The sequence below is a fragment of the Nicotiana tabacum genome, chromosome 10, assembly GCF_000715075.1.
Source record: "Nicotiana tabacum cultivar K326 chromosome 10, ASM71507v2, whole genome shotgun sequence".
Lineage (NCBI taxonomy): Eukaryota > Viridiplantae > Streptophyta > Magnoliopsida > Solanales > Solanaceae > Nicotiana > Nicotiana tabacum.
Genome location: NC_134089.1, coordinates 68,403,389 through 68,426,741, shown reverse-complemented (window position 1 = coordinate 68,426,741; position 23,353 = coordinate 68,403,389). Strand labels below are relative to the sequence as shown.

The following is a 23,353-nucleotide window of genomic DNA, read 5'->3' as shown; positions in this document are numbered from 1 at the left end:
ATAATAGAGCATAAGAACCAGTTCCCCAATGTGTTTCTCCCTGAGTCCTGTATTAGTCTCCTCTAAGAACCAGTTCCTCAATGTGTAATTTCCCCCTTTTGGCATCATTAAAAAAGAACAACAACACAAAGAAGTCCAGCTAAGCTAACTCATGCCACATATGTGCACACAATCATGAGAAAGAATAGAACACAGAGCGGCAGTACGAGACATAAGAAAAAGGATTCATATTAATAATTTTTAATATGACTCGTCCTTTGAAAAAAGGAAGAGGCTACATTGGACTTGTTCACAAGAGTAGTAGTAGTAGTACATCCCAACTATAAAAAAAGCAAAAAAAAAACATCCAACAACAATCAATAGAGAGACAAAGAAGAAGAAACATATCCAGAAAACTAGTCACTGAAGGGGTTTTTAGGGGGCACTAGGAGGAAAAGGTTTGGAAGCTACAATAAGTGTCTGGAGAACAAGGTCTATTCGGGTGTTTCCCAACTTTTGCTAGTTGAGCAGTTCAGCTTTTAGGTTCTCGACTTGCGCCTTGAGATCAGCATTTTCTTGGGTCAAACGGATCATCTCATCATTTGACATGGGAACCGCTTGGGCTTGTTGACCTTCCAGGATAGCATTCCTGGCCTTCAATCAACGTATTTCCTCAGCTGCACTGTTCTGGGCATTGATGAGCTGAGACACAGTTGAAGTACTTCCTACACCCCATACTTCTTAATACACTCGCACTCTTCCAAGGTTGTTTGAGAGAATGTCTACTTACGGGTCCCCACTTTACCTGTTCCCAGTGGAACCTCAAAGAATTTGAACACCTGAGTGAGCAAGAATCCATAGGGAAGCCCGTGATTACCATCCTTTAAATTGGCCACCTTCTACATGTGTTCAATCATTATGGTAGGCAGACTCATAGGGTTGAAACCGTCTAGTTGCTCCATTAGGTATAGATCAGATTTTGAAGTTACATACCTCCTTTCTGCTCGAGGCAACAGGACTTTGTTAACCAGCTCAAACAACAGTTGGTAGACAGGAAGTAGTGCTTTCTTATGGATCTGGTCCCCTTTCTGATTAGAATTATCTTTCACCACTACATTTCTGAAGTTGTACTGACAGACATCTCATACACTCGACACCCCAACTGTAGGAACTTGCAAAATTTCTCCAAGAAATTTCACGTCAAAGACAATGTCCACCTCATTGACAAACGCACAAACATGGTTAGTAGTGACTGGAAAAAGACTAGCGAAGAAACTCTGTACCTCCTCCTCATACACTTTAGGGGCATCAATGTAGAATATATGCATCCATTGTTGTAACTCCACCATTTTCAGAATTTGGCACATTCCGGCCATCTTCGAGATTGTTGGGTCAAACGTACAACCTAGCAGAACCTTTTGATGGCTTAGGTGCTCAGAGCCAAGGCAGACCTCACTTCTTACTTTCTTTCTAGAACTAGGTTCTTCAACTATTTCAAACTTGCGTTTCCTATGCTTTTCTCCACTGACTTTGCCTTTCCCCTTGGACTTGACAAGAATATCCTCATCACTCACTGCCTTCTTCAACTTGAACTTAGAAGTAGACCTTTTCTCCATAGAAACAGACTCAACCTTTTTCGAGGACCGCCTTACAAGGGAACCTGGCTCCTCAAGAGTTCCTTCTTCCACCTCCACTACAAGAATAACTTTATCACTTACAAGTACACTATCATTCACCAACTTTCTTCTTTTCTTCTTACTATTTTTCTTTCTCTTTTGGAGTGTAAAGTTGTAGGCCATTTTGACTTGAAGCCTGGTAGTAGGCCTCTTAATTTCAGACTCAAGAGTGGAGACAACCCTTCGCTTACTTATGAATGCAACAAGGGACATGTTGTCTAGGTCTTCTTCATCACTAGATCACATTTATGGTGATTAAATTCCTAGGGGAACAACATCGAATGCAGGAACAACACTATCCTGGGGATGAGAGTCCTGACCTGGGTCCTCCGGAGAGGGATTAGGTTCCTCATGTGATGCCCCAGTAGTGTATACTACTGCATCCCCTTCAACAACCATAATCGCCCCTTCTACCCACACGTTTTGTGACTCATGTTTCTGGGAAATAACTTCATGCAATACCTCATCAGCGGATACCACAAACACAGTCTTTTCTTCTTCAACTAGTGCTTCCACAACCTAGAGTTGACGACAACAATGGCGAAGCCTTTTGTGAACTCAGTATTTTGACCTTGTTCTCCACTTAGGGTTTGACTGGTGTGGGAAACAGACGACGGAGAGAACAAAATAATAATTTCAAGGGTTTCTGAGTTGGGAAAAGGTTGGGAAACTAGGGAAGATATGACTGTAGCGGTAGGAGTGATAGAGGGTGACAAAGACTTAGTGAAGGCGAGAGGTTCCATAGATGGGTCAGAGATGGTTACAGTTGAGGCAGAGAGATCGGAAGTTTTCTCAGCCATTGAAAGAGATGGTGTGATGATCCTTTCCTTTTTGATGAATCTAGAATAGGGCCTATGGTTAAGAAGGATATAAGAGAGGGGTTTTTAAATGGAGAGGATAATTATGAAGGGAGAAGAATAGGCATCGGTTCTGAAACGACAGTTGGGCGTGGAGAATTGTGATGTTTCAGAGGGAGATGGAACATTTTGAATTGAAGGCACGTGATAGCCAGATCTGAAAAGTTGATGACATGGCAGTTGTATTTTGTACCTTTTAAGATGTGTATTAAATGATGCACAAAACTACTAACCTTTAGTACAAGAACCTGGTTCTCGAAAAAACATTTTCTTCAAGCCCTTTTTGAAAAGAATTAATCCTCTTTTATTAGTCATGTACTGCATCTACTGCTTCTATGCGTATCATGCATGTCTACCTGCAACGGTATTGAAGTGAGTTAAACAAGGCCAAAAAACACTTTGAACTAATTATTTCTTAAGAATACAAGCCAGCTAAAGAGGAATCAAGTTCTTAATTTGGCTTCAACAGTCCCAGCTTTACTCTGTTTCTTTCAAACTATTCCCTACTCAATGCCTTGGTGAAAATGTCTGCAATTTGATCTTTTGTGCTGCAGAACTTCATGCATATCAACCCTTTCTCCACATTATCTCTCAGAATATGATGCCTCACATAAATATATTTGGTCCTTTTATATTGAACTGGATTCTTTGCCATATTGAGTGTACAGGTGTTGTCACATAGTAGAGGCACACTCTCAGTAGGAACTCCTTAATCTTCCAACTGCTGCTTGATCCACAGAAGCTGAGCACAGCTGGATGCTGCAGCTACATATTCAGCTTCAGCTGTTGAAAGAGCCACTGAATTTTGTTTCCTTGTCCCCCAAGAGATAAGACATGATCTTAAGAAGTGAGCCATCCCAGAAGTGCTTTTTCTATCCATAAGATGACTTGCATAGTCTGTGTCAGCATACCCAATCAGATTAAAACTGTCACCTGATGGATAATATAGCACCAGGTCCTGCGTGCCTTTGAGATATCTCAGTATTCTTTTGGCATCCTTTAAGTGAGATTCCTTGGGATTTGGTTGAAACCTCGCACACAGCCCCACACTGAAGACAATATCATGTCGACTAGAAGTGAGATAGAGGAGAGACCCAATGATGCCTCTATACATTGTTTGATTCACAGGAGATCCAATTTCATCCATGTCCAGTCGAGTGGCAGTTGCAATGGGAGTGTCCATCACTTTTGATGCTTCCATGTCAAACCTCTTTAAGAGTTCCCTGATGTATTTTTGTTGACAAATGGAAGTACCCTTTGGGGATTGTTTTACTTGAAGACCCAGGAAGAAGTTTAATTCCCCTATCATGCTTATTTCAAATTCGCTTCCCATAAGTTTTATGAATTCTTCACACAGAGAGTCAGTTGTTGCTCCAAAAATGATATCATCAACATAAACCTGAACAATGAGCAGGTTCCTTCCTTGTTTCTTTAAAAAAAGAGTGTTGTCAATCTTCCCTCTCTTAAACCCATTTTCTCAGAGAAATTTTGACAATCTTTCATACCATGCTCGAGGAGCCTACTTTAACCCAATATGTTGTCCAATTTGAACACATATTCAGGGTGCTCATGACATTCAAACCTAGGGGGTTGCTTCACATAGACTTCTTCCTTAAGCAGTCCATTCCAAAATGCACTTTTGACATCCATTTGGAACAAAATAAATTCCATATGAGAAGCAAAGGCAATCAGAATTCTGATGGCTTCCATGCGAGCCACTGGAGCAAATGTTTCATCATAGTCAATCCCTTCCTCCTGATTGTAGCCTTGGACCACTAGTCTGGCCTTGTTCCTTGTGGTAATTCCATGTTCATCGAGCTTGTTTCTGAATACCCACCTGGTTCCTATAATGGTTCTATCTGGGGGTCTGGGTACCAGGTGCCACACATTATTTCTGTCAAATTGATACAACTCGTCTTGCATGGTTGTAATCCAATCTGTATCTTTTAAGGCTTCCTTGATGTTCTTGGGTTCAATCTGGGAGAGAAAGGCTGAGAAGGCAAGTGAATTTCTAGCTCTTGACCTGGTTTGAACTCCGGAAACTAGAGGAGTGATTATGTTGTCTATAGGGTGAGAACTTTGATGTCTCCAGTTAGATGTCTGGGGTTCATTCTGAGAGGAGGAAGGTATGTTTGGCTAATTTTCTTCTATCATTCTCTCAAATGCAGTGGAATTCCCTAAACTGCATCAACCACTCTTTCTTCGGCTTTAGTGATTGTAATTGAAGTGCTTGGTTCTGTTGATGATGAGGCAGCGTTATCTTTATTTGGCTCCTTCACTTGACTCATCATGTCTGCCTTTCTGTTTGTCATGTTAATGACTTCACTAAGAACAAGTAAGGGTTCTCCATCTTGATCTTCCTCAGCACTCTTCTCAAATGATGGATGAGATTCATCAAAAATAACATGGACGCTTTCTTCAACACATTGAGTCCACTTGTTATATATCTTGTAAGCCTTGCTTTGAGAAGAGTAGCCAAGAAATATCCCTTCGTCACTTTTGGCATCGAACTTACCAAACTGATCATTTCCATTGTTGAGAACATAGCATTTGCATCTGTGAGCACGTGATTTTTGCTTCACGAAAACTACTCCAAAAGAAATCGAAAAATAAAACAAATGTCATTTGGGTAAAAGTTTAAGAATTTCGCGTGACATTTTTCATAATTATTTTGTCTGTGAGTGTTTATTTTGTTTAATTAATTAAAAAATACACGTTGCATGTGTACTTAGGATTTTTATTTTTACAATTAGGAATTAATTAACCATAGTTTGGATTTAAAATAAAGAAAATCACAAAAAATACATATTTTTTGTATTTTTGGCATTTAATGTCCAAGTGCCCGATTTTGTTTGTAATTAATATTTTATTTTTGTGCGATATTTATTGTTAAAGGTCAATTAGTATTTTCTAAGTTAATTTTGTTTTTTTTTACAATTTATTTTAGGAATTTTGGTATTTAGGAATTAAAAGGAAAATGAAAGAAAAAAAAAGAAAAGAGTGAAAATCGGATTGGACCATTATTTTTGGACCAAAAACCAGGCCCAAATCACCCATTTACCATGTCCAGTTGGCCTGGCCAGAGACGTCTTAAAACGACGTCGTTTGGTCACTCTTAATCAAGGCCGTTGGATTAAATCAATCCAACGGCTTAGATTCAATCCCCCTTACCCGTTCCCAAACTCGACCCGTTACCCGGATCTAGCCAACCCCCCACTTAAACCAAACAGTACCGTTTCTCATTAATGAATTAATCCTAGCCATTGATCTCAATTGATCAAACGACCAGGATTTAATTCCTTCCCCCGTATATAAGTCCAACCTCTCACCCCACACCCCCTAAGCTATACCCCCCGTTCACATCTCGTCTCTCTCAAAGACCAAACAGATCCTCCGCCTCTTACCACCGTGCTCTGTCCACCGGAAATTGTCTCACGGCGGTTCCGGTGGTCCAAACGACCCCATCTTTACACCACTGATTCCCCTCGACCTCCCCAATTAGAACCCCTAACCCTTATCCCTCGAATCCTAGCCGTTTGCTTCGAATATTAGATCGAAAATAAGGCCGGAATCCTAGTTCATCCAATGACCCCCAATTTCACACCACAGCTCCGCCTTGACCTCTTCTCTCCAAATCCACCCTCTTCTTCTTTCGAATCTAGTCCCAGCCGCTCGAATATTGATTTTGAGCCAAGAACCCTAGCGCCGCCACAAGATCCCCTGGTGGCGGCGCCTAACCTAAACCCTCCCAAACTCACACCTTCTGACCACTAGCCCACCCTCGTCCTAAGTCCCCTACTAGTTTTGCTCGAATCAGAGCGGAGTTGGTAGAATCTCAAATGAAGGCAAACCCTAGAGGAACCAGCTTCAGGCTGTGTACGAAGTTAAGGGTTTGAGGTCCTAACCGACTTTAGTCGAGTGTTCTCAGTCGAGAACACTCGATTAAAGTCCGTTTTTACCCCAAAAGGCTCAAGTCGGAGTTACGAGCAGAGCGAGTGAGAGATAGGTCTGAGTTCGGAGGTATTTCTTCTGTTTCTCTGTTTGTTTTTCATGTTTTGTTGTTTGTTTGTTTAAGATGAGTTCAAATTCGCCTTTTATCAATTACTCTTTTTTTCTCCAATCAGACCTTTTATTTGGTCCAATTTTATCATTGCTTCTGTTTGTTGTCGATTGTATATGTTATAATTTGTGTAATCGATTGAATAACTGTCGTCGATTAGTCTGGTATGCTTGAATGTTAGATTAGCATGATAATAGTTTAATTTGTGGTTCATTCCAGTAGGTTTACCCTCATGTTTCTTTTCTGTTCTAATTTTGTGTTGAAATAAGCCTGTTGGTATCATTTGTTTCAAATTGTTCCAATTTCCTTTTCTCATTGTTATTCACCATGTTTTTTCATATGAGTTCAGTTCGTTTGTCGATTTTAGTACGTTTACAGTGATCATTCCTTCTGCCTAAGTTTGATTTAGAATTGTGAATGCAGTCAGTTAATCCCATGTACATATGCATCTTAGCAGCTTTGCATCAGTCTGCTATTTGATCTAATCTGAGTTCTAAGTTCAAACTGCTAGGGGAATTGAATTAAATTGGTTATAGCTGCTGTAATTTGCTGATTAATTAGGAATCAGTTTAGTTATCTGATTAAGGAGATTGGTTATAGCTGATGAGGTAAAAGAGATTGGGTAGGACAGTAATTTCAGGGGCTTTAGGAGGGTATTTTGGGATTGAAAAGGTTTGAAAGTAGTTTAAGGTGAATGGTCTGACATTAGGGTACTAAAATACCATTAAACTAATGAATTGTTTAAGTGCTAATGGGGAACAAAACATAATGGTAGGGGAAGGTTTAGAGGAAATGGATTAAGAAATAGGTGCCCATACCTATTTGAATTTAAATAAAGAAAAAATGAATTAAAAAGAGAACAAAACATGTAGTAGTGGTCGAGGAATATCATGGGTAGAAAATCTGATAGTTTCAAGGCAGAGAGGGCAGGCCTATTTTTGGGTTATAAAGAGAGTCATTTTAGACAGATTTACGAGGATTCTGAAAATCTGAAGGGGGCTTTTGAATCTGAAAAAATATCACTGTTTGAGAGTTTAAAAAGGGTTGGCTTTTGAAAACACCACTCTTTCAAGAAGTCACACGTTTGAAAATCAATGGAAAAGGGTCCTAAAATTAGTCTAGGATAGATGTTAAGTCAGTTCTTGTTTCTTCTTTAGCTTGGGAGAATCAGTTTAAAAGGAAAAAAGGTTAGGCATTCATGGAGTTTGTTACTGTGCCATTGGGGTCCAGAGTTGTTGCTGATTTGATTTTGAGTAAGCTGGGTCTGTTGTAGCTGTTTGGTTTCCTTCCTGAAGTTGAAACTAGTGTGTTGTCTAGTTAAAGTTGACTCTTGGACTGCTTTATGCTACTCTTTTGGTTTGAAGTTGGTTTCAAGTTAGGTTTATTTTGGGTGTTGTTATTGCTGTGTTGGTTTGTTTGTGTTGCTGTTTGGTATAGCTGGGGAATTTTTAACTGGTTTTCCTGAGTTGCTGCTGGATATCTGTTACTGTTGCTGTTGTGTTGTGCTATCTGTTGTGCTGATCACTCCTTCTTCTTCTCCATTGTATTCCATTTCCAGGTACACATTCTAAAAAACCTGTGTTGATGTAAGCTCGAATTTGAAGTTGAAGTTGAGATGAAATGGAAATGCAGCTGTTAGTTCTATTTGACATGACTGTATAAATAAACTGAAATTGTTTCTTTATTAGCCAGATTATCACTCGATATGTCTTGAATGTATATAAGCCTGTGATCTCGAGCAGTGGTTGTATTTAGTTTTATGTTAGGTTAATAGGATAATTAGATTAATTTCAGTTTTGGTAATTTGTTTCGTGAAGTCATGTGAAAGCGATTCACATTGCAATAAACCTTTAGTAATGGTCGTCATGTGTTTTGTACTAAAATAGGACTGTTTATTTGCTACATCATGGCATGTTAAAATTGGCCCATAAAGAGTGTTGTGGTTATTTTGTTCAAGTTGTTCCAAGTAGAACGACGTACTGCTTTCACTATAAAATCAGGATGCTTACCTAATGACATGCAAATGAATAAGTAAATGCTTGACTTCAGGGGCTCGATCCCTCGATCTCTCCTACGCAGCTTGGCACGCCCCATTCGGTTTTGGGCTTGCCTCAAGGCCCACCTGTTGTTGTTCGTTCACAAGTAGAATTAGTTGGCCCATTTAATTTGGGCCTGATTTAAAGGTTTCAGTATATAGTTAACACAATATAAGTTTGGGGCTTTGAGTTAGGTAGCGGGTTCAAATTAAAAGGTCCATCCTTTTGTTTGGACTCGAACTTGAACTCGAAGCCCGCTTTTATAATATTAACTAATTAGGACCTTTTCTTTATCTTTAGAGAAAAAAATAGAAAAATCTTAGTCGCTTTAGGATATCCTTTAAATAAAATATGAGACGAGCCTCGCCAAATAAAACGTACAAACGGCGGGGCCCTCAATAAATGGTTATTTTAAATACTTAGACTTCGGGATGGGTCGTTTAGCAAAATTTCATGGCCTTCCCCAAAATAATAATACGCTAATCGCTTTAGGCGCGCATTTTAATAATCTTACCTTCTTAAACTCGGGTGTGCATTTCATGTGACCCAAATCCAAATCCCAAAACATTGAATAAAATGTGTTCCGGATTGCGGGTGCATTTCATGTGACGCAATCCAAAGACATGTTTTAAACGATGTTCACATTCTTTAAAAATAAATAAAAGCGGTTAAAAGTCAAAATTGGCACATGGGTTCAAAGGTTTTAAAATTAGATAAATAAGCTAAACATGACAGTTGAGCGACCGTGCTAGAACCACGGAACTCGGGAATGCCTAACACCTTCTCACGAGTTAACAGAATCCTTTACTTGGATTTCTGGTGCGCGGACTATTAAACAGAGTCATTCTTTTCATCGATTCGGGATTAAATCGGTGACTTGAAATACCATAAATCTCCCAAGTGGCGACTCTGAATTAAATAATAAATACCGTTTCGATTGTCCTTTAATTGGAAAAACTCCCTATATGCCCCTGCGGGCGCGGGCCAAAAGGAGGTGTGACAGCTTTGGAGACTCTGCTGGAGACAAGAACCCAGAACATTTTGTTCAGGGTTCAGAATTCGAGCTTAGGTAATTGTTGTGTTTGGCTTTATCTGATTTTGTTACATGATGTGTGCCTAATGTGCTAATTGACTGCTTTTACCGCTTTGATATTATGTGAACTATATATAAACTATGCCGAAACCCATCTCCTCTCTAAGTCTTCTAAATCATGAAGAAGGGTGCACTTCGTGTGACTTCTTTTCTGTATAGTGTCTAATTCCCAATTTAGAACAAGGTTTGGATAAGTTGCAAAGCCGGCAAAGCTTCTGTATTCCCGGTACGCTGCCTCCCCCTCGGCTTGAGTTGTCTGCTCGGGTAAGCCAGGTCTAGAACAAACACCTAGGTTTTGAACCTAGAATAACTCAACCTCATGCCGGGTCCCTAGTAGGAACGTTTATTTGCATCATGTGCATTTTGACTTAGGGGACTCAACACAGGGGTTGGGTCCGTCTAGGACGAGCAACCTGAAGTGAAAAGACCATCCTACTACATCTTGTTTGATTTATGCATTTGTTTGTTCAAGATTTGCATGTGGACCGGCTTACGAAAATTAGGGAATACTAGAAAATCGTGAAAAAGAGAAAATAACAGTGTAGAGAGATAACTACTTATTTTCAGAAAAAACCAATGTCCAAGTAGTGTCGAAACTCTACCGAAATTTTGAAAAAAAAAGAAGAAGTGTATTTTTGAAAAGAAAGAAGTCTTGTTTTTTCTAGTTTGTTTTCCTTGCCCGAACTACGTCGGTTTGATTCTCACCGGATGTGAGATACGTAGGCAACCCTCATCGGGTCCAACTTCCCCTTTTTGCAAAAATACCCAAAAATGTCAAAAATTTTATTATAAGTCGGGCGGTGCCGTTGTAGTCAAAAATAGCCAAATGTTCCTGAAAGGGACGCCGGAGGGCTGACTTTGCATAAATGGCCACTTTTGGCCTTTTTTTTTTTTTTTTAATTTTGACCAATTAGCCCATACAACCTTAGAATCCTCGTCCCCGAGGCTCTGTAAGGCCGTGTTCTCAATGTTGTGTTACTATTTTGGAAAAACAAGAAAAGAGTCTTAAATAAATCAAGTGATGCTGTTTTTGTCAAAAATAGCCAAATGTTCTCGAAAAGGACGCCGGAAGGTAGACTTTGCATAAACGGCCACTTTTGATCATCTTTTAGAGTCTTGATCGGTTGACCCTTACAGCCTTAAAATCTTCATCCCCGAAGTGCTGAAATGCCGTGTTCGGAAAATCGGATCTTTCTTTCTGAAAATATAGTCAAATCATTTTTTGAGTCAAATAATTTTTTGCTTTTGTTTAAATCACCTTAATAAATGTGCAGGATGAGCACAAGTGAAAACAAACCCTTCACCGTCTTTAGCGAGATCCCTCTCCAGCTCCATATGTAGTGGGACGATTTGGAAAAAAGCAGCAAAGAAATAGTGGTTAGAGTCTTGGGGGTCTCATCAGTCTACTAAATATCAAGGCAAGGACGGATGTCATCGAGGCTTTGATACCATTTTGGGACCCGACCCGAAATGTATTTCGCTTTGCGGATTTTGAGCTTACACCCATACTGGAGGAAGTAACAGGTTATGCGGGTATGAATGAGAATCTGAGAAGTCAGTATCTGTTGTCACCAAGGCCGGTATCGCCACACCGATTTCTGGACTTGTTAAATATCAGCCGGACTGTGCAAAATAATGATTTATCAAAAGGATGTTGTGCTCTTCAGTTCTTATATCAGCGTTATGGTAATCCGCAGGGTTTTGACGAGCTAAATTTGGGACTGACTCACGCCAGAAACAGAGGTAAATGGGAAGCAAGACGAACCTTGGCATTCATAACGGCATTCTTGGGAATCATGGTTTGCCCACGAGACGACAAGAAAATAGAGATAGGTCTCGTGGGGATGGTTGATGTCGCAATGAAAAGGGCTGACAGCACTATAGTTCCCCTGATCTTATCAGAAATATACCGAGCATTGACCGTGTGTAAGGAGGGAGGAAGTTTTTTCCAAGGTTGCAATCTATTACTTCAGTTGTGGATACAGGAACATCTCTGCCATCGAGTGGGGTATATGAACTTCGGGCTGACTGGTTTAAACTGCATTGAAAAGTTTGAGAAGCGGGTAACGGGTGTTGCGTTCCCGGAGGGTACTGGAGATTGGTTTATACGACTGAGATCACTAACGGAGGACCAAATTGAATGGGTGTTTGGGTGGTTGCCCGCTACTGAAGCAATATACATATCGGCCAAAGAATGTTATGTTCTTCTGATGGGTGTCCGTAGTATCCAACCATATGCTCCCCATCGGGTATTGCATCAATTGGGAAGGTTCCAGATTATCCCTCATGATGAAGATTTGAGCAAGCATACCATCGAGCTAAGACCGAATGCCATAGTCCCGGAAGATACAATTCGCAAATTGTGGCATGAATGCAGATTCCTTGAGCCCAAAACTATGGTGCGAGATTTAGCCAAAGGCGAGGTGGACCCGAAGTAAGATGCATGGTTTGGGAAAAGGTTCCGGATGCGTCAAAGGCCTGCTAAAAGAGCCCATGTCCAGCAATTCACGAATGACTCGCAAGAACAATGGGGCTGGCTGGCAAGAGAAGAAGGCTATCGGGTTGAAATTGGCAAGCTGAAACAACAAATTGAGGATCTAAAATATGAAAATAGAGTGCAATTCGATGTTGACACAGGAAAAAAGAATAGATTGATTCAAGAAAATAAGGCCTTGAAAGCCCAAATCCAACGAGTCAGAATGGATGCCGACAACCAACAAAGGAGTCGGTCCGACGAAGGTCTGATAACTGGGTTGAGAAACCAAGTCATTGAAAGCCGAGAGGGTTTGGCAAGATCAGAGGCCTGCATAGCAAGAATTCGGGCCAGATGGGCAAAAGGTACAACAACGCGAGCAAAGCACTTACGGCAAGTGAGAAGGGATTATGAAGCAAGCATTGAAATATTAAGAGAAACAAATTCCACTCTCAAAGATTGGGTCTTTAAACAAGCCCGAGATGCCATAACGGATAGGAAGCGCTGCTATGATTTAATGGCCCGAATGGAAGAACAAATGGAGAGGTTCCAAGATCAACTCGCTGACAACGCTCAAGTACTGGGAGCAAAGAATCAACGAATAGAGCAACTGTTCATGGAAAGGGATAGAATCAGGGGTAGAATTGAGGAGATTGGGCATTACATCACCATGAGGTGCCTAGCATGTGAGGAAATACCCCGTGATACCCTTTTTGCTTCAGTCATGGGTTACGTCCACCGAATCATGGAAGAATTGAAAAGCTTGCAAAGGGGCCTTGCACCAAAGCCCACGGAAAGGCCGAACGATGCCCCGTGGGCACCAAAATTCAAAGCGTTAATGTACTCCTAGTTCAAATCTGTATTTTTCTATTTTCAAAAGTCTGTTGTCTATCCGTGTGTTTCCTTTTGGCATCAAATTATGTTAGTACTTCGGAGTTTGTATTTTGTTTTCCTTTTCCAAATGGGTAGTTTGTAATAGAAGTTTTAGTAATGAAATAAATTTTCCAAAAATTGGTGTCTTTATTTGTGGTAGAACTACGCACGGTCTGGTTCATGCGGGGACATGATACGTAGGCAATCCACATCAGTCGCCCACCTTATAGCCTATTGAATAAAAGAAAGGAAAAGAAAGAAAGAAAAAGAGAGAAAGAGAAAGAAAATAAAGGAAAGTTTCAGAAACACCTAAAGGGCACAAGTAAAATAAGCCGGGATGATGCATACGGAGCAAAGACATGTTAGAAATGGTTAAACTGCCTAGGAACATTGCATCCCCCAACGTGCAATTGCAATATGTGTTAAACTCTAACGCTAACAAGTTTGTTGTTTTCCAGAGATTTCAAACCAGTTAGTTTGTTAGAACGTTCTGGCAGATTACCATTACCAAACAAGATTCAAAGGGCCCATATCGAAAAGCATGACTAACTCAGAAAACAGTGTTGAAGAGGAAAGGACGGAAAGCCAGATGCTGAAAGAGGCAATGGAAAAAATGGAAAAAATGAGACTAGAGATGAAAGAAATGCAGCTGGCCTTAGCTAGGGTACAAAAAGTGCCTAACCCTCCCGTTACTCCCACTCTCCCACCAGGACACACGCCGGAATACCCTCCCCCGGCCCTTCGACAAGCTTCCCCAGTCACCAATGCTATCAGGGAAGAAATGCCTATGATCCCCAAGCTTCACAACCCAATCAGAACCCTCCTCCACCAAATGTTCCTGTTTTCGTGGCACCCCCACCAGCCACACTGCAAAGATCATCCAGCGAGCCGTTGTTTTAGGCTCACGATAACCAATATTACCCCCTGAACCAACCTTCAAAGCACCCGAGCCTCATACTTATAATACTCACTTCGAGATACCGGTAGAGACTGAAAAGACGGCTAAGAGCCCAGAGCAAAACGAAGTGCTTCAAAAGTTTAAAAGCCTGGAGCAGTCCTTCAGGAATATCCATGGGTTAGGCAACCAAGTCAGTGTGGCCTACAAAGATCTGTGCCCATTCCCCGACATTCAATTGCCGGCAGGGTTCAAGATGCCAAAGTTTGATCTATACGAGGAGCACAGTGATCCAATGGCACATCTGCAAGGTTTTTGCAGTATGATTAGAGGGGCCGGGGGAAAAGACGAGTTGTTGATAGCTCATTTTGGTCAAAGTCTAAGCGGGTCTGCACTAGAATGGTACACAAGACAGGATCCTAGTAGGTGGTACACCTGGGACGATCTGGCACAAGCCTTTGCAGGCCACTTCCAATACAACCTTGAGATCGTCCCTGACCATCTCACATTGCTGAAACTTGAGAAGAAGCCCGGGGAAAGCTTCCGAGAATTTGGGTTCCGCTGGATAGAGTAGGCGGCAAGAGTTGATCCTCCGATGAGAGAGGGGGAAATGGTGGATTACTTTCTGCAAACTCTGGAGCCAACTTACTTCGGTCACCTGGTGACATCAGTTGGAAAATCTTTCAATGAAGTAGTAAAAATGGGCGGTATGATTGAAGAGGGACTTAAGTCCAACAAAATCCTGAGCTATTCGGCGATTAAAGCAACCACTCAGGACATCCAGAGCGGCACGGGAGGGGCGCTCGGAAAGAAGAAAAGGGAAGATGTCGCAATAGCCGAGGCAGGTACTTGGTCCAGATCCAGAGGTCCCCCCTCACTACCAACCTAGACCCCATCACTCAAATTACCCACACATTCCATACGGCCCTCCACAACCCTACTACCCACCACAAGAGCCACATTTCTCTGTCCATCACGCCCAAACTTACACCCAGCCTCCGGCTCGCCCGCAATGGCGTGCGCCGGCTCCCCAGAATACATACCCACCTCCACAAAACACATATCCACCTCCACAAAACACATATCCACCACCAAGGGCCTACAGGAATCCTTCGGGACCAGGTTTCCGTGGGAATCAGACTTTCAGGAATGAAAGGGTGCAGAGGCAGAGAACATTCACTCCTCTGGGAGAAACCTATACTACTCTGTTCCACAAATTGAGGTATTTAGGCCTATTGAGTCCTGTGGAGCCCAAATTGCCAAATCCCCTTCCCAAAAATTTGGACCACTCGGTAAGCTGTGAATATTGTTCGGGGGCTCCCGGGCATGATACTGAAAAGTGTTGGAAGTTGAAGACTGCCGTACAAGATCTTATTGACACAAATAGGATCGAGGTCCAAGAGCCAGAGGCACCTAACATCAATCAGAACCCGTTGCTGGAACACCATGAAGCCCACATGATCGAACTAGTGCACGAAGGAGGGAAGCTCAAGAAGCCCGCCCAAACAGTAATGATGATCCGTGCCAGTCCAAAAGTAAAGTCGATCAGTGGAAAAGTGGTAGTACAGTCGGAAAGGGTAGAAGGTAAGACAGTGGTGGTGATGGGGAAGAGTTCGTCTGATGTTGCCAAGAATCCAGAGCCGGTCAAAGTAACGGTGCAAGGGATATCAAGCAAGCCAGTAGCCGTGAAGGGGGAATGCATAGGACCAATTGTTATCAGGCCAGTAATGCAGTTGCCGATAATCAGCGAGAAAGTTGTGCCATGGAGCTACAGTCAAGTAATGGTAATGCATGAGGGGAAGGAAGTTGTGGAGGAAATATGTGAGGCACAGGGGTTAACTCGTTCGGGAAGGTGTTTTGCTCCCGCAGAGTTAAGAAGGGCCAATCCAGTAGCGACAAAGAATACAGTTACCGAGGAAGAGGCGGAAGAATTTTTAAAGAAAATGAAGGCGCAAGATTACTCCATTGTGGAGCAGTTGAGGAAGACCCCGGCACAAATCTCATTGTTATCGTTGTTGATCCATTCAGACGAGTACCGCCGGATATTGATGAGAATTCTGAACGAAGCCCATGTTCCGGATAAGATGTCTGTGAACCATCTGGAGAAAATAGCAAACAAGATTTTCGAGGTCAACAGGGTCACTTTTTCAGACGACGAGTTGCCCGTGGAGGGTATAGAACATAATAGAGCCCTTTATTTGACCGTGAAGTGCGAAGACTCGGTAGTCACTCGAGTACTGATTGATAATGGGTCCAGTACCAATATCTGTCCTTTGACCACATTGAACAAACTGAAGGTCGATGGTGACAGGATTCACAAGAACAACATCTATGTTCGAGGGTTTGATGGTGGTGGTACAGACACAGTGGGTGACATCATACTTGAATTAACAATTGGTCCAGTTGAGTTCACCATGGAGTTTCAAGTGTTAGACATGGCAGTATCATATAATCTGATGTTGGGGCAACCCTGGATCCACGCCACCAAAGCAGTGCCTTCTACATTACATCAGATGGTCAAATTCGAGTGGGATAGGCAAGAGATCGTAGTACATGGGGAAGACAATGCAAGCGCCGTAAGTGATACCATCGTACCCTTCATAGAGACTGATGATGATAAGGGACCGTGGGTTTACCAGGTTTTCGATACGGTTTTAGTGGACAAAGTTCCCGAAGGTGAAAGCGTCCCACTTCCCAAAATAGCAGCTGCAACTGTCATAGTAGCCTCAGAGATGTTGAAGAATGGGTTTGTACCAGGCAAAGGTTTAGGGGCTGATCTTCAGGGTATTGTTCAGTCGGTTTCTTTGCCCAAAAATCTGGATACCTTTGGGTTAGGGTTCAAGCCTACATCGGCGGATGTGAGACGGGCCCGCAAGTTGAAGAAAAGAGTCTGGGTCCTTCCCAAGCCAATCCCGTGCCTATCCAGATCATTTGTCAGAGCAGGTATCAGAAAGTTGTCGGTCCCGAAAGTTCTCGGACCACTGATTGGGCCAGATGGAGATTTGAATGAGGGCCTTGAAAGGCTGTTCGCCGATGTCAACATGATAGAAGATGGAGAAGGGTCCAGTAGGTTATATGTACAGTTTGTGGGGCCCAGGGCAAATATCAACAATTGGATGGCTACTCCCCTTCCTACCCGGAGGGAGTCTTGGTAGTGGGCTCTAATTTTTCTTTCTTGTTTTTTTGGATTATTCCAGGGTTGTAATCCAGTTTTGTTTTGTATTCGACAAAGTGTGAAACTCTGTTATCCCGTATTTTAAAAAAAGTGAAAGCTTTTCTCTTCTTATTTTGTTTTAATTTTGTTTTCTTCTTTTCTCTTTCTGAACAGTTCTCTTTATATTGGTTCTAATGACATGGCATGCACAACGGATCTTCAACCTAGTCTAAAAAATCAATCTGATTCCGAACTAATTGTGCAAGAGGTCGATTATGATGATGAATCGGAATACGATGAGGATGAAGCCTTCGAAGAGATAAACAGAGAGTTAAGCCAGTTTGAAGAGAAATCCAAGCCCAACTTAAATGACACAGAAGCCATCAATTTAGGGGATGCAGATAATATCAGGGAAACTAAAATAAGCATCCACATTGCACTGAATATATGGGAAGAACTAATTAAAGCACTTATTGAGTTCAAAGACGTTTTTGCATGGTCGTATGATGACATGCCGGGGTTAAGCACGGATTTAATGGTTCACAAATTGTCCATTAACCCGGCATGCCCTCCCGTCAAGCAAAAATTGAGGAAGTTCAAAACAGACATGAGTGTGAAGATTAAAGAGGAAGTAACCAAGCAGCTGCAAGCAAAGGTTATTCGGGTCACTCGATATCCTGATTGGATGGCTAATGTGGTGCCAGTGCCGAAGAAAAATGAGAAGATCAGGGTGTGTGTCGATTACCGCAATCTGAACAGGGCAAGCCCAAAGGATAACTTTCCATTACCCAACATCCATATCTTGATCGATAATTGTGCCGGACGTGAGATCGGGTCTTTTGTGGATTGCTATGCTGGGTATCATCAGATTCTGATGGATGAAGAATATGCGGAAAAGACGGCTTTCATTATGCCGTGGGGGACTTATTGCTACCGGGTAATGCCATTTGGTTTGAAGAATTCTGGGGCAACGTACATGAGAGCAATGACTACTGTATTTCATAACATGACACATAAAGAGATTGAGGTATACGTGGACGATGTGATCATAAAATCCAAGCATCAAGAAGACCACGTAGCAGACCTAAGGAAGTTTTTCCAAAAACTTCGAAGGTACGATATTAAGCTCAACCCGAAAAAATGTGCATTTGGTGTTCCATCTGGAAAGCTGTTGGGATTCATCGTCAGTCGGCGAGGCATTGAGTTGGACCCGTCAAAGATCAAATCCATCCAAGATTTGCCACCGCCGAAGAACAAGACAGAAGTAATGAGTCTGTTGGGAAGGTTGAATTATATCAGCAGGTTTATTGCTCAACTCACAGCAACTTGTGAACCCATTTTTCGGCTATTGAAGAAAGATGTTGCGGTAGAATGGACGGCAGAATGTCAGGAAGCATTTGACCAAATCAAAGGATATTTATCAAATCCACCTGTGTTGGTTCCACCTGAGACGGGAAGACCGTTAATTCTTTATCTAACAGTCCTGGAGAATTCGTTTGGCTGCGTACTGGGGCAACACGACATTACAGGAAGGAAGGAGCAAGCCATCTATTATCTCAGCAAGAAGTTTACAGGCTATGAGGTTAAGTACACTCAACTCGAGAAGACATGTTGCGCCCTAACTTGGGTTGCCCGGAAATTGAAGCACTATCTGTCATCATATACTACTTATCTCATTTTATGCTTTGATCCAATGAAGTATATTTTCCAGAAGCCTATGCCCACAGGGAGATTGGCGAAATGGCAAATATTACTCACAGAATTCGACATCGTCTATGTGACGAGGACGGCCATGAAGGCCTAAGCATTGGCTGATCACTTGGCTGAGAATCATGTTGATGAAGAATACGAGCCCTTGAGGAGGTATTTTCCTGATAAAGAAGTGATGCATATAGATGAGTTGGAAATGACCAAGGAACCAGGATGGAAGATTTTTTTCGATGGAGACGCAAATGCGAAGGGAATTGGAATAGGAGCGGTACTTATTTCTGAAACAGGGCACCATTATCCTGTTACGGCTTAACTGCGTTTCTATTGTACCAACAACATGGCTAAGTATGAGGCATGCATTTTGGGTCTACGGCTAGTTGCAGACATGGATGTCAAGGACGTCTTGGTCTTGGGAGACTCGGACCTCCTGGTGCATCAGATTCAGGGTGAATGGGAAACAAGGGATTTGAAACTCATACCATATCGACAATGTTTGCACGATCTATGCAAACGATTTCGATCAGTGGAGTTCAGACACATCCCAAGAGTTCATAATGAGATTGCCGATGCTTTGGCCACCTTAGCATCAATGTTGCACCACCCACACAAAATTCATGTTGACCCATTGCATATTCAGGTTCGTGATCAGCATGCTTATTGCAACATGTTAGAGGAAGAACTGGATGGCGAACCATGGTTCTATGATGTCAAGGAATACCTTAGGATGGGGATATACCCGGAGCAGGCCACCGGAGATCAAAAGAGAGTCATTCGGCGACTGGAAAATGGATTTTTCCTCAGTGGACGAGTGTTGTACAAAAGAACACCAGATTTGGGATTGTTGAGATGTATAGATGCTAGTCAAGCCACGACAGTTATGACATAGGTACATGCTGGAGTTTGTGGGCCACATATGAGCGGATATGTATTGGCGAAGAAGATTCTTCGAGCAGGGTACTATTGGCTCACTATGGAGCGTGATTGTATCAGTTTCGTGCAGAAATGCCATCAGTGTCGGATACACGGAGATCTGATTCATTCTCCGCCGACAAAATTGCATACAATGTCAGCACCATGGCCATTTGTTGCCTGGGGCGTGGATGTCATTGGACCAATTGAGTCGGCAGCTACCAACGGTCATAGGTTCATTCTGGTGACCATCGATTATTTCACTAAGTGGGTTGAAGCTAAAACTTTCAAGTCGGTAATCAAAAAGGCAGTGGTAGATTTTGTTCATTCCCATATCATCTGTAGATTTGGGATCCCAAAAGTGATCATCACGGACAATGGTGCTAATCTTAACAGCAGTTTGATGAAAGAAGTATATCAACAGTTCAAGATTACACACCGTAATTCCACACCATATCGTCCCAAGGCGAATGGAGCGGTCGAGGCGTCCAACAAGAACATAAAGAAGATACTGAGGAAGATGGTAGAAGGGTCCAGACAATGGCATGACAAGTTACCATTGGCATTGTTGGGTTATCGCACTACTGTTCGTACTTCAGTAGGTGCAACTCCTTATTTGTTGGTATACGGAACTGAAGCGGTGATACCGGCAGAAGTTGAAATTCCATCCCTTCGGATTGTCGCTGAGGCTGAGATTGATGATGATGAGTGGGTCAAAACTCGTCTGGAGCAGTTGAACTTGATTGATGAAAAAAAGATTGGCAGCTGTGTATCATGGCCAGTTATATCAAAGGAGAATGGCAAGAGCATACAACAAAAAGATGCGTCCCCGGAAGTTTGAAGTGGGCCAGCAAGTGCTGAAACGCATCCTCCCACATCAGGCTGAGGCGAAGGGCAAGTTCGCCCCGAATTGGCGAGGGCCATTCATTGTAACCAGAGTGTTGTCCAATGGTGCTTTATGTTTAACAGATATCGAAGGGAAATGCGTCGACATGGCCATCAATTCTGATGCAGTTAAGAGATATTATGTATGATTCCTTCTTATGGTAATTGTCGTTTGTTTGCATTTGGCATGGTATCGGAGAATGAAATGACAGAGACAATTTGTTCTTCCATCCAAATACTTCAACCTTTGCTTCCCCTTTTGAGCCTTATTTATTCTTTCATACCCCTTTGTTGAAATCAGTAATGAAAATGAAAGAAAAAGAGAAGAGAAAAATAATGATAATAAAGACAAAAGAAAAGTCACAAGAAAAACAAAGGAACTGGGAACTACGTTTGACCTGATTCCTCGAAAAGGATACGTAGGCGCCTCACGGCTCGGTCATAGTGTAACAAAAAATAAAAAATCTCCAAGAAAGAAACTGGGGCAAAAGGTGTGTTTGTAATTTTGGGAAGGAAGTTTGATTCCAAGAGTTATAATGTTTTACCCATCAAAATTATTTTGAACCTTTTGATACCCCTTTTCTTTTAGCCATACACAAAAACCCATATTGGTGTCCAAAAAAGACCTCCCGATCAGTATCCGAGAAGTACCAAGTCATGCAAATGGAAGTCGGGAATAACAATCTGATCCCCAGCAGAGAAGAGGATCATAAGCTGGAAATGAATTGATAGCCGAAAGAATCCCCAGCAGAGAGAGTCATATCGGTAACACTCCAATCCCCAACTGGAAAAAATAAAATAAAATGAGAGAGTCTTATTAGTGAAAACCCCTCGAAGGGCACTATGAGGCGACAACGGGTCAAAAGAGGCAAACAAGATAAGATTGACGGAAAGGACCCGTCGAGGCATCAAGCAGTGCAAAGACGTTGAGTCGACAAAGGAATTGGGCGCTTACATATCCCCAACAAAGTAAGGCCGTCAGAAAGATTGATTGATATAAATAGACTGGGTTGGTTAATCCAAAATGCACGACGTGATCATTGGGATCGGTTGTACCATTCAGAAAACTATTCTTATCTTATTTTCTTGAATTCGTCATTTTTTTATTTTTAAAGACTTTTATCTCCCCACCAGTTTATTTTTGAAAAGGATTTTCAGAGCTTATTACCAGTTGCCAAGATGGTGCAAAAACACAATATGGATAGGACGGGCCAAAGATAATGCAATGTAACGAGAAGGACGTTTGTTGCAAGACCAAATGATGGATTGGTCTAGGATTTCGGTGAGAGTATGGAGAAAAATGGGAAGCAACAATTGGTGAATAAAGAATCGTCAAGAAACAAGAGCATCCCTGGCAGATTATCGACCAAGTTCCAAGAGGGTCGGACAACACGGAGCAGGGAAAGAAGAGGGGAAAACCATCCCTAGTGGGAATATGATCGCCAACAGGAATATCACCCCCAACAAATAATCTCATCCCCAGCAAGTTTTGGAACACAAAGCTGGGAAAGGAGAAAGAGAAAACCATTCCCAGCAGGAGTGGCACGACCATTCACCACGTTTTAAACTAACAAATGTTTTTCTTTGATTTGAAGCAGGGACAGGAAATGTTATAGATGATGAAAAGACATCATGATAACAAGAAAGATTGTCAAACTGGGGCAGAAAGTTTTTTTTCATTTTGAAAATTTTCTGGAAGTCCGGTACCCACTTGGGGAAGAAGCAAGATAACACAAGTTTGGGGAAAGATGGTATCCTCAGCAGTTTTCGGAAGAAAGCCAAACAAGTTTTAAAGGAAGCAATTTCGGAAGGAAGATAACACAAGTCTTAAGGGAAGTAGTTCCAGTGGAAGGAAAGCACCAGCTTTAAGGGAAGTAGTCTTTGAAGGAGGAAAATAACATACTTTTGAATAAAACACCGGTGTTATCCCCAGCAGTTTTCAGAGGAATGAAACACTAGTTTTGAGGGAAGCAGTTCTGAAAGAAGATAATTTCAAGTTAGAAGGAAAATGGTTCAGGAGGCAGGAAGGAGCAACAACAATAAAACACATTTCTTAGAAGTCATTGAAGGCAGGAGCCTGCCTGGAGAATGGAGGTGCTATATTTTTAAGAAGTAGTTGAAGTCAGGAGCCCGCCTGGAGAATGGAGGTATTATGTTTTAGGAAGTAGTGAAGTCAGGAGCCCGCCTGGAGAATGGAGGTATTACATTTTGAGTTGTAGCTGAAGTTAGGAGCTCGCCTGGAGAATAGAGGTTGTTGTCATTTCAAGTTGAAGTTGAAGTCAGGAGCCCGCCTGGAGAATGGAGGTTGTTGTCAGTTCAAGTTGAAGTTGAAGTCAGGAACCCGCCTGGAGAATGGAGGTGTTATATTTTTGAGTTGTAGTCAAAGTCAGGAGCCCGCCTGAAAAATGGAGGTGTTATATTTTTAAGAAATTGTTGAAGTCAGGAGCCCGCCTGGAGAATGGAGGTGTTATGTTTTTTAAGAAATTGTTGAGGTCAGGAACCCGCCTGGAAAATGGAGGTGTTATATTTTTGAGTTGTAGTCGAAGTCAGGAGCCTGCCTGAAAAATTGAGGTGTTATATTTTTTGAGTTATAGTCGAAGTCAGGAGCCCGCCTGTAGAATAGAGGTTGTTATATTTTAAGTTAAAGGAGTCAGGAGCCCGCCTGTAGAACGGAGGTTGTTATGTTTTAAGTTGAAGAAGTCAGGAGCCTGCCTGGAGAACAAAGGTGTTATATTCTTAAGTTGTGTTGGAAG

At 42.0% G+C, this 23,353-nt stretch overlaps 1 protein-coding gene across 1 annotated transcript; it reads right to left on the bottom strand.

Moving 5' to 3' along the window:
* Positions 1 to 3,221: 3,221 nt before the first annotated feature.
* Positions 3,222 to 3,659, bottom strand: LOC142165158 (secreted RxLR effector protein 161-like). Its single transcript, XM_075223774.1, has one exon. The coding sequence runs from the start codon at positions 3,657 to 3,659 to the stop codon at positions 3,222 to 3,224; it is 438 nt and encodes a 145-aa protein (XP_075079875.1).
* Positions 3,660 to 23,353: the final 19,694 nt, after the last annotated feature.